The sequence below is a fragment of the Podarcis raffonei genome, chromosome 1 (assembly GCF_027172205.1).
Source record: "Podarcis raffonei isolate rPodRaf1 chromosome 1, rPodRaf1.pri, whole genome shotgun sequence".
In the NCBI taxonomy this organism is placed as follows: Eukaryota; Metazoa; Chordata; class Lepidosauria; order Squamata; family Lacertidae; genus Podarcis; species Podarcis raffonei.
Window position 1 is genome coordinate 94,865,856 of NC_070602.1, and position 19,685 is coordinate 94,885,540.

The 19,685-nt window shown below is 38.7% G+C and overlaps 1 protein-coding gene across 2 annotated transcripts in view; it reads right to left on the reverse strand.

Annotated features, from left to right (window-relative positions):
- The window catches only part of DPP10 (dipeptidyl peptidase like 10), a 512,130-nt gene that overhangs the window by 113,631 nt on the left and 378,814 nt on the right, over positions 1-19,685 (reverse strand). For both annotated transcript variants that reach the window (XM_053405055.1, XM_053405066.1), the window contains exons 4-5: positions 11,533-11,627; positions 4,482-4,556 (exon numbers count right to left, since the gene is read on the reverse strand). In XM_053405055.1, the coding sequence (XP_053261030.1) occupies positions 4,482-4,556; positions 11,533-11,627 (170 nt within the window). The remainder of the gene's footprint in view (positions 1-4,481; positions 4,557-11,532; positions 11,628-19,685) is intronic.

Genomic DNA, 19,685 nt, shown 5'->3' on the forward strand with positions numbered 1-19,685 from the left:
TTAGGTCTAGCATTGCCACTTGCTCACATACCAACTATAGTGGGTGAGGTGAAGTGGAAGGAATAAAAAGACTCAGAAGTCTTCTAATGGTCTCGTGATGCTCACCTGGCCTTCCAATCATCACCGCCATCACCACCTGCCAAAACTGATGAGCCCACTACAGTACAGAATTATGTGGATGGAAAAATCAGCATGCTATAAATAGTTTCTATAAACAAATTATTCTACTATTTAAGTAAGTTCAACCAAAATTGTTGAACTTGAGCAATGTAATTGGAAATTTATTACTGGGTTTTGGTATTTTTCTCAAAGATTCTTCAGAGAGCATTCTGCAGTTTAGTAAGCCTGTCAATATGATTGAAAGCAAATGCTTGTACTGTGAATAGATGTATTTTGTAAAAAATTATCTTTGACAAATGACGAGTAGCTATCGGGGGGGGGGCGGTTTGGGAAAAGAAGCTAAAACCAAGTTACAGCCTGAAAACTGTTTTCTCAAATTGTAATTATAAGAACCTGAGCAATTAAAACAGAAATTACTGAGGTGTGTATGAAAGGAAGGCTAGCAGCCATATTAAAGTAGAAAACTGTATAGAACATCTCCTGAGGAGGTAGCTTCCTCGCTATTGAACTCCACTTCTCCTGCCTATTCCTTCTTTAATCCATGAACAACCACAAAAGTATCATGCCGCAATTCCCAAGTTGACAGACATTGAAAATTGTAGTGAAGTATTAGCTGGTATTTTATCATCATTTTATTTCATTCTGCAGTTGTGGAAGAGACCATGAACATTAACCAAAGTCTGTTCTAAACGTGCACCAGCATGCTAGCTTGCTAACTGTAAGCCAAAGTTTGGCTTAGCTTTATATGTGAAATGAGTCACTAAAAAAATTATTTCATGGTTTGACAGTGGGAAGAGAGAAAGTGAACAAAGGATTAATAACCAAAGATCTACCATTTCCAACTTGCTTCAGAGGCCTCATTTGCCAATCCGTGTACAGACCACATGATAAAAACTCCTGAAATCTTATCACACTTAATCTGAAGAATGGAAACACAATAATATATCTGCCCTACCTAATTGGAGATATTTCCTAGATACCTGAATATTTCATATCAAATCCTTGAAAAGGAAAGGACTGTGGGATGATGTCTGTCGTGCTCAAAGTCACTTGAACAGTTTAATTCATCAGTAGCTCATGTGTGAAAACTTTTATAACCAGAATCAAAGTCTTCCATGACTAGTAAAGCAGAATGTCATAAACACATATGAGGGATGATTTTTAAAGAATCCATAAACTGGGCTCCAGTAATCTGAATCCTTTATCTCACCTTTTCACTGCCGATCTTACTTATAATACCAATCAGGGTGACTGTGTCTACATTTAGGCTTTATTAGGCTTGTTCAGGGCCATAGAGCTTCCAGCAGCAGCCTCAGAGGGCTACCTAGGTAAACCCTTGCCTTGAGATGGTCCTTCCATTCCAAGTTTGACTCTGCTCAAGTGTCAGACCCCCGCCAACAGCGGGCTGAGAACAGATATACACCTGATGTCTGAGCCAAAGCCTACCTACATCTAGAATCAATAAAGTTGCAGCCAATTTTAAAATCCCAGAACATTGTCCTGTGCAGTTTTTTATATCCATCTTAGACTAGGTCTTTGTTCCCTGGGGGCAGCAGGAGTTGTGTCACTGTGATTGGATCTGCAATTATGGCTTTCTTTTCTTAGAAGGAAGAACACTGTTTTGTACATGCGTGAAAATGGCATTGGGCAGGATCAACATAATAAAGGAGGGAGGGTAGCTATAGTACACCCAAGCTCAGGGTGAGGTCTCTGCCTGACCGGAATGCTCACCCTGGTCACCCAGCGAGACCTTGCCAGCTTGACTTGCACCATAACAAGGTTCAACACTGGCCAACTCCCAAGGAACAAGTCTAGTATGGTTCAATCCCAGCTGATTCTATGCCATAAGCATTGGGTGGATGGAATGAAGAACTGATCCTGACCCTACTGCCATGCTAGTCCTTACCCTGCCTGCTCCAGTCAATACAAGATTTGGTCAGTTTTTTCATAGCAACACCTAGCGTCCTGTTCGCTTATCTGCTGCTTTTCTGGGTCACATAATGCTCCTAAAAATGCAAAATGTAGCTAAACATCTGTATTGGGGGGCGGGGGAATGACTTCAGTTCTGAATACAAAAGCTGAAGTGAACTTTTCCCACTAAGAATTAACATACACTTATTTTAATAGCCCAAGTTTATAGAGCAACATCACAACAACTGCAAAAGCATGCATCTAACAACTTTCCTTATTCTATCGTATACAGCATGATTTAAATGATTCATTCAATTATTACTTTTGTATTCAAAGAAAGCTTATTTTCATGCAAATTTACATCCCGTTATGAATAAAGGATATTCTTAATTGTGCTGAAACAACTTCAAATTTAATTAAAGTTTGACTTTCCAAGCAGAAAATAGATTAAAGAAAATGCTGACAACATAAAAAATAAATATCCAACTATTTAATTTAACTCTGCATTTATTTTTAATCCAAACATCAAAATAGCTATGGCTCTAATTACAATTTCAGGGCAAATGTTGGGTGGAACGTGTGTCCTCATTTCTTTATTCAATTTGTTTAAACTTTTCAGTTGTCTTTATGCAATAGTTTTGATGTAAAAATTGTCCACTCTTTTATGTAATGTGTATTACCCAAGGAACTATAAGATTTTATTTAGAAATCTCTATTTCTAAACTGTCACTAGGAGGAAATAAGAAGGGAAGGTGGAATATTATTTTCTAACAAGTCCACCTTTTCTAAAGATTCTTCATATTCAAATGACATCTCTTGCCCTTTGAAGACTAGTGTGACTTTGAAGACAATTACCTAACTTAATGACAATTATGGACAGGAAACTAACTCTGTGATTTATAACTCACTCTGATGTTCTTAGAAAAAAGGTACAACAGAACATGATAAGGGAAATTTGACCTGCTTGCAGCAATGGTGATGCTGCTGACACAATTTGTTAACATGCAATCCACTGTAACCATGTAAATGGATAAATAAGCAAAACTGGGAATGAAATGGCAACAACCATTTCATTCATGTCACTCTAGGAAATTTGTTTGGCCAATATGAGCTATATACACTTGGAAGCCGCCCAGAGTGGCTGGGGAGGCCCAGCCAAATGGACGGGGTATAAATAATAAATTTATTATTATGCTGTATATGTTCTAAGTTCCATCCTATTTTTCAAAGAACAGACATATACATGCTAAAACCTGACAAAGAATTTGGTAGCAAGTTGTTTTTGGTTTTTTGTTTTGTTTTTTTAAACCTGACAGCGTATTCAAACATGCAATCTCTTGTAGCATTCCGAAGTGGCCAAAAGAATTGCAATTAGTCTAAGCAAGTTGAAATATCTTCAATAGAGTGGCCATTATCCAAGGGTCTGCTACCTATATTGCATGTATAAGAATAAAAGCTCAGCTCACAGACCTGTAACTTAATGACACTTTAATTCCACCTTAGCAAACTCATAATTTTCATATTTTAATTCTTTTCTTTCTTTGTCACTTCAGCCTCAGCCTAAGACCAGAGAGATGTCAGGTAAGCAGCACAGTTCTGCCATGCCATTTCCTAATGTTTCTATGCATTTTTCAAGGTTCATATTAATTATTTTACCTAGCTAATGATGGTGATATTTATTTATTTATTTATTTATTTATTTATTTATTTATTTATTTATTTATTTGATTTATTATCCTCCCATAACCATAAGGCCACAAGGGTGGGGGGCACATCAATTTAAAAACACAATATTAAAACCAATTTCCAACAATTTTCAGTAGGATGAATCCTAAAAATATATAACTCAGTTGTCAAAGGGCACCTGGATAATGAAGGTGCCAGATGTACCTCTGTGGAGAGGACCCCTTCTGTTGATCTTAAAAACCTGACCATGTCTATAAGCGATTTGGTGCCAAGTTGTTTAGATCCCTTGGAAAAGTCAATCTTGCATATGCACACATTCTTGCCCTCCCTAGAGTTTTCATCCTGATCCAATTCCCCCCATCCCCCCATCCCAGACATTGCCCCCATTGCCCTTAATTTTTAAAAAGCATTAGATCTTGATTATGGATCTTTGGAATGGCATATGGTTTAACCCACAGAATTACACTACTGTAAAAAAAAAAAAGTTATCCAAATGTAATAAAGACTTGTCAATCCATCAAGACAATCTTACAGAAATGTCAGTAGTAAGAAATTCTAACCAAAACAAGCTTAATCCAAAAAGCAAATGGGACCAACACTTTGAATCCATCCTATTAACACAGGATGTCATCAGTATTAAAAGAGTTAAATATGTATTGTTTCATAAATGAGGATGTTTTAAGTATAATTTTCTGCATATTACTATGCTCAGACTTCTAACCAGCATGTATTCTGATTTTATTTTTGGCCAACTGCTAGCTTACCTGTTTGATGTCATATGCAAGGAGAACATATTTTAAATCTGGGGAGACTGAATATCTTGATGCTTTGAAAGTTACCTAAGAAAAGAACACAGTGTTGGTAAGTTTGTTACATGAAGAACACTTTGTCTTAGACATTTCAATTACATTGTATATATATATTACATTTTTAAAGACCCCAGAGAAAGGGATAAAACAAGTATTAAAAAAAAAGTATTAAAGTACATTAAAGTACAGTATTAAAAACACCAAGAGAGTTTAAAAGCAATTGATGCAAGAAGCAACAAGGCAGCATGATTTCTTGATAAAAATGCAGATACATATATCATGCAGTGAGATTCCCCCCCCCCCGTCCAAACATTTTACACAACACCTACTTTTTATTAAGAAAATGCTTTACAGAAGATTTAAAATCCTCAGTGGTGTGGCAAAAATGGAAAAGGAGAAGGGAACATTATCAAACTAATAACACTTTATGTCTAGATAAGAATACATGACACCCAATTGAATTCAAGGCTATAATTTAATCAAGAGGTAATGGTGGTGTCAGAAAGAATTTAATGGAGCTGATGTAGAGGAAGGACCAGAGCATACTTGAAGCAGTGGAACCATTGAAGGGATTTCTTTTTACGTGGATATGAAGATACTTCCCATCTGAAGAACAAATAGGTCAAGTACAAGGCACATCAATAGTGCAGGGAAGATGGAAAGAGTATTTATCTGTAGCTGAATTATATATTACAACTAAAATGGAAAGTATAGTGGGGAAATGTCTTGCACATGAGCTTATGCCCCTCTTTGTCTCATAGGTAAAGGTAAAGGGACCCCTGACCGTTAAGTCCAGTCATGGACAACTCTGGGGTTGCGGCACTCATCTTGCTTTATTGGCCGAGGGAGCCGGCGTACAGCTTCCAGGTCATGTGGCCAGCATGACTAAGCCCCTTCTGGCAAACCAGAGCAACGCACAGAAAAGCCGTTTACCTTCCCACCGGAGTGGTACCTATTTATCTACTTGCACTTTGATGTGCTTTCGAACTGCTAGGTTGACAGGAACTTTGTCCCATAGGAATGGGCAATTTGGAATACACAGCAGTGAGTTAATCAGCACAAAATAGAGCATTTGTTGGCATTACCAATGAATTACTAATGTATTTAAACAGCATTTTGTGAACTGCTGCAAGTAAACTGTCAAAAATCATAATGCTAAGTTAAACAAGCAAATATATTCAGGTAGGTAGCCGTGTTGGTCTGACGCAGTCAAAATTAAAAATTGTCCAGTAGCACCTTAGAGACCAACTAAGTTTGTTATGGGCATAAGCTTCTGTGTGCATGCACACGTCTTCAGATACACTGAAACAGAAGTCACCAGACCCTTATATATATAGTGGGAAGGTGGGGTGGGGTTTTTCTCAGAAAGGAAGTAGGAGATGGATGATTGACTCAATGGGTTTGGTAAACCTGTTGACGACTGTTAACGAGTGCAATTAATCTTACAGGAAAAAACAAGGGATAGTATGCAGATGACCAAAAATAGCATGAGCATAGGTAATGAGACAAGAATCCAATATCTCTATTCAGACCAGGTCTCTCCATAGTTTTCAGTTTAGTAATAAATTGTAATTCAGCAACTTCTCTTTCAAGTCTATTTAAGCAAATATATGTTGTTCCTAACAAAAAAACCAAACCATTATTAATTCTTACAAATCATTGTTCCTGCCCTGAAAACTGTCCCATAGATTTGTTAGTTCCAAAGAAGCCTCAAGATAACATTAAAATACATTATCATATTTGACAAAAAAAATCACAAATTAAGACAATGAATTCAAATAAAACAAAGTTAATAAAATCATAGGAATGGAAGACTAAGTTCTAGACAAAGTCATTCATACTTGAGTGACTTCTAGATAGTCTATTAATTGTCAAGAAACTTCAGCTTGGGCAGAATGTTGCAACCTGGCTGTTGTCCTGGAGTTGGCATTCTCATATTACACCCCCCCCCAAATAAATTCTGTCAACATCTTTAGTACCATTGTGTTTCTAGTGTAGCTGTTTCCAGAGCTAGTTCAAGATGCTGGACTTGACATATAAGGAAATAAAAGAATACTTGTTAGTAAGCTACTCCTCGTGAGCAAAGCAAATCTGTAAGCAATGTGCAGCTGTGTTCTGAGTGGGGCTCTGAAAACTCAGGTTTAAAAGTCTCCTTTTCCAAGCACAGAGGACTAGTACAACATCCTTGAACTAGCTCCCTCACTTGTCTTTGCCTGCCACCTAGCTGCTTGCTGCACAAGGGGGAAAACTGCTACCCTAATACAGTTTCTATCTTTCGTCCTGTGTTGCCACTGTGTTTAGACTTTGGACTGCTTTTTGGCCTGACTTCTTGGGGGGTTTTTTTGCTCTGTTTGGACTTTAGACTGCTGTAAAACTGTGATCTCTGACTCATAGCTGCTCTACCTGGGCATCACTTGGAGCAGGAGAACCGTCCCTAATGAAAACTTTACATATAGACCCCCATGCACACCTTAGTGAAGTTACTACTCTACTGCTCTGTGGGACTACCCACAGCTCATTTCTGAGACTTGGAAAAGACAAGTATTCAAATTGAATGCTGTATCAACACCAGCTTAAACCAAAGATCTCCCAAATACTTAAATTCAGGCTGGAGGCAATCTCGAAGAAAACAGAAGCAAAGAGCAGTTCTGGGATTTATATGATTTGATAGAACTCCTTCATGGATTAAAAGCATTTCATGTTCGTCAGAGCGCATATTGGAGAGAGGTCTGGGGCAGGAGGCCCTAGGAGCCTCATGAGATCTACCAGCTTTTCATACTAAGCCTGGACCACATGGTCACTTGAAAGTAAGCACTTTTCTAGTTTTTGGATCATTTTGTGCATATATTTATAGTTCAAGTGTCAAGCAGCTGGATTTTCCTGATATAACAGTACATTTTACTGTTATATAATATATAGTAAATAGATAAAGCCACCCCACATATAAAAATATTTGCCCGAAGTCATCTCAGCAAATAAATATTTGGAATATTTTCAAAATTCACAAGGTGAACAATTTATAGAACCCTGAAAGGAGCGCTCCATGCCTAATTCAGTTTTAGGCTCTCTTTCAAATCCCTGATTAAATAATTTGGCAACTGAAACATATAGTGGATTGGAAGCAAATTCAAGAACAAGGTCCAGAAGTAGTTTTAAGGATATTAACTATAGAGCAGTTTAAATAACAAAACAAATAAAAACAACAACAAAATGCTTCATTTCTTACAGTACAAACACAGGTCTTTCTATCTAAAAAATATATCTAACACCCCCCCAAAAAAAAAATATATGCTAGCAGGTCAAATAAAAACAAAGGAAATCATCTATTACAACTGATTCTGCTTTCTGTGGTGCATGATTGTCTGCATCAACCGACTTTAAAGTTACGTAATTCCATCACGTATATCTGGGATTATTTTGGAGATTATCAAACAGAGAGTTGTTGGCAACAACATGTAAAGACAACAACATGTGATTACCCCCTTAACTAATGTATATATTCTGTCGTTTTGTTAACACAACTCTTTCCCAACTTATCTGAAGTATCCCCCAAATTTTATTTACATTAAAAAATATGAAAAGGGAATCATAGATTTAATTAGTTGTCATTTAAAAAAGGTAAAAGTTTGTTCTTTTCAGATAAAAGGATTCTCATTCTACTGACAGCAGGATTGGGCAAAACTGTGTAAAACGAGTTGCAGATTGAATTTCTTGCCTTTTCTCGAAAAAGTGCCTTTCGTGACCTGAGTTTTAATTCTCTACTTGACAGTGATACATGAGGGTGCGATGCTCCTTGGACAAGCAGCCCAAGCCTCTTCTCTGCGCCCAAGAATGCACTTGACAACCGTGACCACAAGTATTGCCAGTACCACAGATGACAGGGGTGATAGTCAAATGGAGACAGAAAGATAAAACACTACAAAGAAGGACTCCCACCCCTCCATTCTCAACCTTTATTGTTTCACGTATTCTAGGAATACAAACATTAGTTTTTGCTGAAAGTAAAAGTAGTTCTGTACTCTGAAATGATCTATCAGTCCACTGTGGCCCTGAGACTAGAGGACCATGCAATGAAATGAGGGGAACAGAAAGAATGTAACTTCCATGCCCCGCTTCAGTAAACAACTTTAACATGTCTCTTGACATTTGTGTTTGCCCAAAGTATCCGTTCTTTTCCAAGCAAATAAAGCACACACTCATGTACCAAAAAACAGTATAATTAAGGACACATTGTTTTAATTTTCCCACAAGTTAAGTGGTATATTTCTACAATATCTGAGATACTGAATTAGTTTTCAAATCAGCCTGCAAGAACAACTTAGCTCCAGCCTTTCTTGTTTACCGGTAATTGTGCTTCCTGACTAAATACATACCCTGTGTTGCTGTTGTTGTGTGGCTGGTCCTTTAATCTTTGCTCAACAGTCTCATTTGCTATGCACTACTACTGCATCAATTTTAATTGCTTTTAAAGTACAGTTAGTGTCCCCCCCCCCTTTCAACTGAACATAAGAAATGGGGGGGGGGGGAGAAACTGCACCACATCTACTGTTTAAGAAACAAAGGCTCACTTCTAAAATACATTCATTTGTGTAGTAGCCTTCAACCAAGACCTACCTTTAACCTCAATCTACAACACTGGATTATTGTCATGGATATTACAGAAATTTCACTTTTGCTCCTCATACTATATTCATTTTAGTCCCAGCAGCCAGCCTCTACATCTTTGCTCAGGGCTATACATCTAGGAGAAGGAATTTGTTACAATGATGAAGAAAACTAAATTTATAGTGGGGGGGGGAGGCATCTTCCTGAACTTAGTAATATTTCTGCTGTCTAAACAGCCTCTTGATCTTTTAAACAGGGAAAATGATAAAGCTATGATAAAATTATGATATGATAAAGAAGTAAGATTTCTAGATAAAGAAGTAAAATTTCTAGTTATGATAAAGAAGCAAGATTTCTAGATACTCTAAATGACTGTTTCCCAGAATAGCTGGCTATGGAACTGACAAAGGGAGGAGACACTGAACTTAATCTTATGTGGTGCCCAGAACCTGGTGTGAGATACAAGTGTTGTTGAACTGACTAGGAAAAGTGACCACAGTGCTATCAAATTCAACTTACACGTAAGGAAGTCCAACCATTACATTTTACTTTAAATGTCCCCAAAAATGAGGGGACTGGTAAAAAGGAAGATGAAAGTCAAAATGAGGAAAGTCAAATATCTCCGGAATATTTGGCATTATTCAAAAGCACATTAACACCAGCTCAGCTAGAATGTATAATGCAAATCAGGAAATACATCAATGAGAGTGTCTGTATAGTTAATAATCACAATCAAGGAAGCTATTACAGGCAAGAAGGCTTCCTTCAGAAAATGGAAATCTTGTCAAATGAGGAGAACAAATAGGAACACAAACTGGGAAATGGGACACTGTTTTTTTATATTGTGGGAAATCTATTGTGATATCTTTTTTCTTTAGTATTTATAGGGCACAACTGGAAATGGTTTTCTGGGGTTTTCGAATGGCTTGTCATCACCATCCAAATAGTGGAAGGAGATTTACCTGGGACATAAAAATGCACATGTGTGCATTAGGGAAAGCTGCATATAAACATAGGTATATTAGGATAAATTCACACTAAGAGCTGGTGAATTTTCTTGAGAACTAAAAATAATAATCACAAACTGATGTGGCAATGTGGAGACCTGTACTTAAGACAGGAAAAATTAGAAGAGAGAAACCCAAAGTGACAGATTCCACCCACCCCTGTTGGGTGCATGTCCTGAACTACTGTAAATATGTTTTATATGACAATGCAAAGGGTTGGACTAAATGATCCTTGTGGTCCCTTCCAACTCCACAATTCTATGATGCTAAGACTTTGTTGTATCCACTAATAACCTACTTGAAAACAAAATTATTTATTTAAAATATTTGTATTGCACCACTTAATCACAAGGATTCTTTAGACATTATAAATATATGTTTTAATATCCTAAACGTTGTTTTAAAAATTAGGAATAAAAATCCATAACAAAACTGAACAGATAACACAACCAGCACATTCATTTTATCAGCAGCACCAATCAAATTCATTAAAAGTTAAGAGAAAGATAATCATTTTCAGTTGTCTTCTAAAATTCATCAAAGCCTGAATGACACGGTCAATGGAGAGAGTTTCAGAAGCAACAAGAACTAGAAGGCCCTGTGTTGTATTATCACCAACCTAACTACAGAGTGATGACTTCTGCTTAGGACTACCAAAGGCCAGGCTTCTGTGGGAGCAGGTGGTCCTTCAGGTAGCCACAACCCAAATCCAGCACTTTGAATTATCTGAGGAAACTAACTGGTAGTCAGCATAGTTCTCTACAGGTGGCATGTGTTCCACACTAAAAGAAGAGCTAGCATCCTTGGTAATAACATTTTTCACATCTTGTTTACAGACAAATGGAAGACAGATCCAAGTAAGGAAGACCCACATTAAGCAGACTGCAATAATATAACCAGTTATCAGGTCATGTTTGATAGTGGCTAGGCCATTCCATCTCCCCCACTACCCTCGGAATAGCATAGCTTATAAAGCAGCCAAAGCTTATAAAAATCACATCACTGTCTTCAAGTGGAGTATAAGCAGAAAACCTAGCAGTTTTATTCAGAGAAAGGACAGAAATAATCAATTAATGCTATAATCATGGAAAACCAGTGTCTACATGTCCATAATCTGCTCTGCTCTACATATCTAGAATTGCCTGGAAAGAAGGTGAAGATGTTCCACAAGTATGGTGAGCAGTTCCGCCATGTCACATTGCTAACCATCTGTACAATTAAGCTTCAGGAGTTTGAAATGAAGGCGGAGAGGGGGAGAAAAAAAGAAGCTGTATTGGTATGCATTTAAGATATGTGGTTCTTTGCCAAACATAGTATAGTAATTTTACTAGGTCTGTGACTGTATAATAGAACTTGTTGTTGCCATAGTAATCGTAAAAAGAGTTAATACTTACAAAAGTTGCATTTTCCAGCAATAACGTACTTGTATTTGTTTCTACATTCAGTTTAACAACATGCCCATGTCTGCTTTTATACACCACTTCTGTATCTGTTAATAGAAAAACACATTAAGGATCAGCAAAGGCAAAACATTTCACGCAATAGCTTCTTAGTTAATGGACCTATTCAATGAAGAAAAGACATCACTGACCATCCAATACATTAAAATGTGCTTAGGTTGAAGTAATGAATTCATTAGTAGCATCTAATTTTGTTGATTTGTCCAGAGATAATTGGAATGCTCAGTGCTTCTAGTCTTTCTGACCTTGCTAATGGAGGTGGTTTCATCAAATCAGTATAGCCACATCCTACTCCTTTGTGTAAAACAAGTTCAATTGTACTGTGTAAAAAAAGCAGCAACATTGGCCATATGGTCTTAACCCTTGAACCTTTATTTGGTTAAATGGCTGTTAATCAAGAATGAATTCCGATTGCACTTGCATGAGAAAATGGTTACGTAACCAAAATATTTACAAGAACATCCAACAATTTCATTGCTATGATTTGTTTGTTTGTTTGACTGTATTTATAACCCACCTTTTTCTCCCAGTGGTGCAGCAATAAAACTGCTAGTACATTTACAAAGCAGGGTTCAGTATGGTTTCAAATTAGATGGGGGCCGTAGATTCCTGCATTTCAAGGTATGGGACTAGATGACCCTTGAGTTCCCTTCCAGCTCTACAATTCTATGATTCTCCAAGGAGTTCAAGGTGGCATACATGGTTCCCATCCTCCTCATTTAATACCTATAACAACCTTGAGAAGTAGGTTAGGCTGGGAGGCAGAAACTAGTCCAAGGCCAGTCAGTGAGCTTCATGGCCAAGTGGGATTTTGAAACCTGGCCTCCCAGGTCCTAGCCCAACACTTTAACCATTATACCACACTGATTTTCAATCCATCTTTCTATCCATCTTTTTTTTAAAATAAAAATAAAAACACTGAAGTATGAGAAAACTTTTACTGTGGTTTTATCATTCAATCTCAACAAAGCCACCTTAGCATATTTCATAAATAGTGGTTTAGTGCTTTTTAAAATCCTTGCGCTGTGGGTAAAACCTCAGTGCCTACGGCTTGCCGATCGCATGGTCAGCGGTTCGAATCCCCGCGGCGGGGTGAGCTCCCGTCCTTCGGTTCCAGCTCCTGCCCACCCAGCAGTTCGAAAGCATTCTTAAGTGCAAGTAGATAAATAGGTACCGCTTTATAAAAAGGTAAAGGTACCCCTGCCCATATGGGCCAGTCTTGACAGACTCTGGGGTTGTGCGCCCATCTCACTCAAGAGGCCGGGGGCCAGCGCTGTCCGGAGACACTTCCGGGTCACGTGGCCAGCGTGACAAGCTGCATCTGGCGAGCCAGCGCAGCACACGGAACGCCGTTTACCTTCCCGCTGGTAAGCGGTCCCTATTTATCTACTTGCACCCGGGGGTGCTTTCGATCTGCTAGGTTGGCAGGTGCTGGGACGGAGCAGTATAGCGGGAAGGTAAACGGCGTTTCCGTGTGCTGCGCTGGTGCTGGCTCGCCAGAGCAGCTTCGTCACGCTGGCCACGTGACCCGGAAGTGTCTCCGGACAGCGCTGGCCCCTGGCCTCTTAAGTGAGATGGGCGCACATCCCTAGAGTCGGACACGACTGGCCCGTACAGGCAGGGGTACCTTTACCTTTACCTTTTTTACATACCATGGAAATGAAACAGTGCAGAAGGAAGAAATTTACAGAAAAAGTACAATGATGTAACATTTTCTTGAGTAGAAACATAATACGCAAAACCTCTGTTAATGTATATTAATTGTTGCCACATATTCTGGCCACATGCTGTGTATTTTTCTGTCTCTCTTCATTCGAAACCCATGTATTCTATGAAGTCTAGTTGTTCTGGTCCTTGTACCTGATGGCCTGCAACCAAGCCTAAGCAATTGCAACTGGAACATTTGCTAATTGCTTCCCTGTTCAATTCAGCCTCCACCTGCCTTCCTACGTTACTTTCTCTCTGTCAAATTATAGATCGTAAGCTCCTTGGTGTGGTGACCTGCCATTTTGTACTCTGAAAAGATATGCAGCTGATATGTTTGCACATTAGAATCAGATGAATAGGAAAGGGTAGATCCATTGCTTATTTCAAGAAACTTTTATAGTATTTCAAGAAACTACTTTGTAGTTGTCATTTCCCCTTATGTTTGAATAGAAAGTTTTAGAGGAGAAAAATGGAATGACACAAAAAGTCAATTCTTTTTCATTGTCGAAAGTATGATGTTTGCAAACAATGAAGATGTCTGCTGAAGAGTCATACAGAGACCCTGGTGTCACAGTCACCTCGGTATAAAGCAGAAAACCTCATTGCAGTGAGTGTGAACAGATAAAAATCCTTGAAGTGTTGGAGATACTAAAATAAAGCTGTGCATATACATAAGTACTAAGCAAGTGCTGAGAGTAAGTATAGTAATCATGAACAATCACTATTAATGTCTATTAAAGTGTCAATCCAATGAATGACATTTTGTGTGATAAAGAACACTTCCTAGACAGAATAATGGAAGCATTTTATGGCCACTTGACAAAATGATGGATTAAAAAAAAATTAAAAATCTACAGAGCAACTATGGGCATTTTTTCTTCAATAAGAGGGGGACGTAAGGGAAGTGGGCAAGGGTAGCCAGAAATGATACTTGGCAAGTATTTAAATACTTATGGATACTTTCCTTTCCTTTTTGTTTCAAAGAGGCTGTCTCCTTTTTCATAGGCATAATACTTGTAATACTTGTACTGTACAGCCTTCTGCCTCTGCTGCTGCAACCCAGTGATGATTTCTGGCAATGGGATAAACACCCTTGGTGGCAACTCATTTGCATCAAGTAGCTAGCTCTCTCCGAGCCCCATCCAAGCATGCTTTAAGCCAAAACACAGGAAACATGTGGACATCTAAGTAACATTGGCTCCGAGGCTGGAAATCCAGCTATCCTTCAGATGCCAGCCTCTTCCTCTGTTCCTGGTTTCCAAGAGGCTTCCCTGATCCTCTCCTTAGCCTATTCCTAAGTCTCTTGCCATTCCACTCTAACTGTGGAGCTCCAACAGGTACTTTCCCTAACCAGTATTTACACCAGCCAAGCTTTTACACCCAAACGTAACACTTGGATGAAATTACATCCTCTTATTGGTCTATAATTATGAGCCAATAAGAAGAGGATTTCAGCATTGCATTCTTCTGATCTTTCCCTCTGACTCTCCAGAGCAGATTTCAGAGCAGTGCACGGAAAGGGGGAGAGCCCTGTTGCACTAGCGAAAACCCTTGCACTGGCTTCTGCTAGTGCAATGGGTTACTTAGTTGAATCTGCGTTATGATGTCCACTAACTGGCCAGCTAAAGCTGACCACCCCTTTGATTCCAAACATAAAGTCAGAGATCTTCCCATTTGTTGAATTATAGATAAATTATGATGAGGAACAGTGCAACTGAAACAATAAACATGAAGGGTGACTAATATTGGGCTTAGGCCCTACAAATATTTGGATTCTTTCTGATTCAAATGCAAACCTATTTTGAAATAACATTTAAAAATAAATAGCCCTTTAGTTAGCTGGGAAAAGAGACCTGTCTAACAGTGAGCAGCATAGTGTGACTAGCAAGAATCGTGTTTAAAAGCATGGGCATTCTATGCCCATGCACTGACTTGAAAAGCTTACGTGAGAAGTTTCATCTAAATATGAGCTGATTTGTGATGGTTTTACAGAGTATGAATCATAATGCAAAGCATTATAGACAGCTGTGGGGAAAATGAAAAGCTGACCTTATAAATATAAACCAGATGTAATTTAAAAAGACAGTACAGCATAATAAAGATTTTAACAACATGCACCAATCTTCAATGTAATGCATATGTATATATAGTGTAACATTGCATCATAGCACACAGTGTGTTTGCATGTGTGCAAGCATTGATTAAATTGATAGGAGGTTAGTTGAAGCTCAGTTAGCACAGTGCAATGATTGCTGAAGCCTGACTTAGCCCCACATCTCCACAGGTTGCATGGTTGCCGAAGCCCCACACCAAAGAATATGCCACAGTTTCCCTGCCACTCAGCTTCATTGGCTTATATGATGTGGATAAACCTTTAGCATCACAGTTTTGAGACTAGGTTTTACCATAAGAACATAAGGAAGAGATGTGACATGCCAAGAAAATGTACAGCCTTCAGATAGACAAAATGAAACATTTGTTTACTGGACTGCATATAAATTAATTTAAGGAATCCACTGTCTGTAAGACGTAGTAATGGTCACTACCCAAGACTGATTTTAAAATGATTTGATTGATTAATGTTACCAACGATAACGTTCAGATACAGTAGTAACAGAACCTGATTTTGGGCTCCTCAACACAAACTAGGGGCAGGGGTAGCCAATATTGTACCCTTCAGATGTCGCTGGATTACAATGTTAGGATTGCTTTATAATGAAAAGAGGATAACAAATTTAATAAATGAAGAAAATGCAACCCCCATTATTCCTTCCTATAGGTCATATTGGCTGGTGCTGATGGGAATTGTAGTTCAACAACTTCTGATGGACATTGTGTTGGCTACCCATGCTAAGAAGATCATTATCATCAGGCCCTTCCTGTGAATTTCAAAGAGGCAATTGCCTGGCTGCTGCTAACAACAGAATACTGGACTGCATCAGGCCGCTTGGCCTGATTCAAAAAGACAGTTCTCAGAAAATCAGCAATGATTTGTTTTCTCAACTAGAAAATTGAGGGTTTCTTTATGGATGCTGTGCTTTTCTACCTGAGGTCCTGCTCATTTTGCGCAGCTGAGGCTTATAGGGGAGCTTGTGAAGAAATGACAGTTTGGTGACAGTATGACAAATGAGGGTCACCACCTCTAAAATTGTGTTCACTGTTAACGATAAACATCAGGAGGCACAGGGCTACTGTATGTCTAGCCTCATAGGTACCCCTGCTCAGAAGGCTTCTATCCAAAATCAAAAACAATATGCAACAAAATGAAAAGGAATCAATCTTTCCAATTTTTTTGTTCTCTCAGGTATAGAAGTCCATAATATACAAAACAAAAACAATACATTTTCAGTAGGGAATATTGTGGGCTAGCTTATCTCCTGAGTTACATCTGTATGGCTGAAGAGAATAGGACTGCACTGGAAAAGACAGTTATACAAACATATAACTATGACAGTTTGTTGTAAAATTATCTAAAAGCACTACAAAAGTACCCATCCTAGGTCACAGCCCACCTTGCTATAAATAGCTCAAAGTATTGAAAAATGCCTCAAAGATCTTAATACCTGGGCAGGTTTGTGCAGAAAGAGATAATCCTTGAGGTACTTTTAGTCCTAAATTCTGAAAGCTAAAACCAACACTTTAAACTGAGCCCATAAATTGACTGGGAGCCAATGAAGCTGTTTCAAGACTTGGAAATGTTTTCCATATGCCCAGTCCTAGTTAGTAACCCTATCTGTCACGTTTTGTATTAACTATAGTTTCTAATTTTATACAATTCTTCAAGGGCACCCCTATGGAAAGCACTTTGCAGTAGTCCTGAAGGGATGTTACCAGAGTGAGAATCACTGTGGCTAGACCATCTCTATATTAAGCTGGTGAAAGGTGGTCTGTGTCACCAAACCACTAGTTACGGTCAGGTCTAAAACCACCCCCAACCTATGAACCTGGTCCTTAAGGGGCAATACAACCCCATGCAGAACAGGCTACACAGCATCTCCCAAAACATACAAACCACCTACCAATAGCATCTCCGTCTTATCGAGATTGAGCTTCAGCTTACTGGCCCTCATCCAATCCATTACTGATCTCAGACATCGGTTCAGCACTTCGACAGCATCACCTGAATTTGATGAAAAGGAGAAATAGAGTTGAGTGTCATCAGCAAACTGATGACACCACACCCCAAATCCCCAGATGACCCCATTCAGCAGTGGCAAGTAGAAGGTGAACAGCATGGGAGACAGAATATAGCTCTGAAGAAGCCCATAGCATAGCTGTCTTGGGACAGAGCAGTAGTCCCCCAGCATTGCTTCTGGAACCGACTATCCGGGAATGAACGGAACCAAAGGAACCTATGAAGCACAGTGCCCCCAGTTCCAACCTCAGGTAACAAGTCCATAAGGATACAATGACTAAAGGTATGTATCAAAAGCATCCAAGAAAACTAAGAGAATTAAAAGAAGCACATTTGCCTTGCCTTTCTCCCAACAGATGTCATCCATCAGTGTGACTAATGCTATTTCAGGTCCAAAACTGAGCTGGACACTTGGCTGAAATGGATCTAGATCATCCATGTCATCCAAAAGTGTTTTTAGCAACCATTCACTCAGACAACTTGCCCCCAAAGAGTATCTTTGCAATTGGCGCATAGTTGGAATAATTTTCATGGTCAAAAGATGCTTTCATAAGGAGTGGCCTTATGACTGTCTCTTTGAAAGTGGCCGGAGCCATTTTGATAAAAAAGACTCAGAAATAAACTGAATTTAGCATTATTATTTATATAATTTGTGTGGGGGAAAATAAAGTTTTAATAACTTTGAGGAATTTGTTCAAAAAAGCTTTTAACTCTGTTATTTGCCTATTATATAAGCAGATGTAAAAATATCCCCGGAAAATAGCTAATACTTATATCTTTTTAAACCCACTACTTTTAGGGTTCCTGTGCAGACTGCAACAACCAACAAACATCAGCTTGAAGGCTCAACACTCCTTTCTTTCTGAAACATACCAAAAAAACCACCAAATCTTTTAAAAGGCAAGGTTTTAAATTTCATTACTGAAGTCAGCAAAACAGAGATACCCAAAAGTAGACTTCTGGAATCTGAAGTTTCCAATTTATGTTTTAGTGCCTTCTTAGAAAACACTATGCTTGCTCATTCACACTTCATGCACATTTGGTCTTGTCAAATGGTACACGCATAATCTATCCCGAAAACTAAATAGGTGAGAATGTAGCTTAAGTGATGTGCTCCGCCATTCACAAAAAAATGATCATGACTTGTGATTTTTATGCCTTATTTGACACCCTCTTTCTTTTTTCTAAAGACTGAAAAGGTTGTTTCACAGCATGGGAAAATGTGTAGTGATGTGACACGAATTGTTTTGCCAAGAATAATCATGTATTCTGGACAGGGGGGAAAAAGACTCACAGTAGCATTATGTGAACCTGTCATATGAGTGTGGCTGCATTTGTTAGTGAATGCATCAGTAAGCAGTGCCAACCAGGATCACAACAGCATTACTTTTCCCAAGTTCAGATGTTATCTGGAGAGCATCTTAGAAATCAGTAGAAATTCCAACACTGGCTTATCTGTGATCATGAAGTGCCTTAGTATCCCTATTTTTTTCTAACTATAGCCTGCTGTACAATGAGCTATTCTAATGCTATGTTGCCATCTAGGATGCCACAGGAAATAATATTTGGAATTAGGTTTATTGTATGGATTGCCCAAAGCACAAGGATAATCTCCATGCCACACATTTCTGGTCACTGCTATCTCTAATATAGCAACAGTCCATCTGCTCAGGTAATTCAGATTGTATGCAACACTTATACATTATGGACACTGCTTGGCACATCCATAAGTCTTTCTTAAAACATCCTATGTGACAGCCACAATATCTTTGTTGTATTTGATAATAAAGTTATCAATGGTATGTGGTGTGTAGATGTTTAAAAGGAGATTGGCTATAACGATCACCCCTCCTATGACTCACTGAATGGGATTTGTGTTTGTGCTTTTATTTCACCAGCTGAGTTTTGCAGGGGTGGGAGGGACAATGCTCAGATCCATTCCTGTTTATTAACTGTCTAATAAAGCAACTGTTCAACAGTTCTGCAGAAGTCTGCTGGGGTGCATGGTTAACAGGGAGGTGTGAAATCATTTGAGTAGATGCACAAAGCACCCATGTAAGACTACCACATGGTGTCAAGAGTTGAGCCTATTCCACACTGGTATCTGAGCAGTGTGGTTATGGCAGAAAGAGTGCCTTTAGGAAAGTTGCTGCTTCCAGGCAGCACGGCCAGCAAGAGGAGGAAGCAGAAGCAAGGCATTGGCGTTTATAGCATTGCTTGTGGTGTAGATGCAAAAGATGAAAGA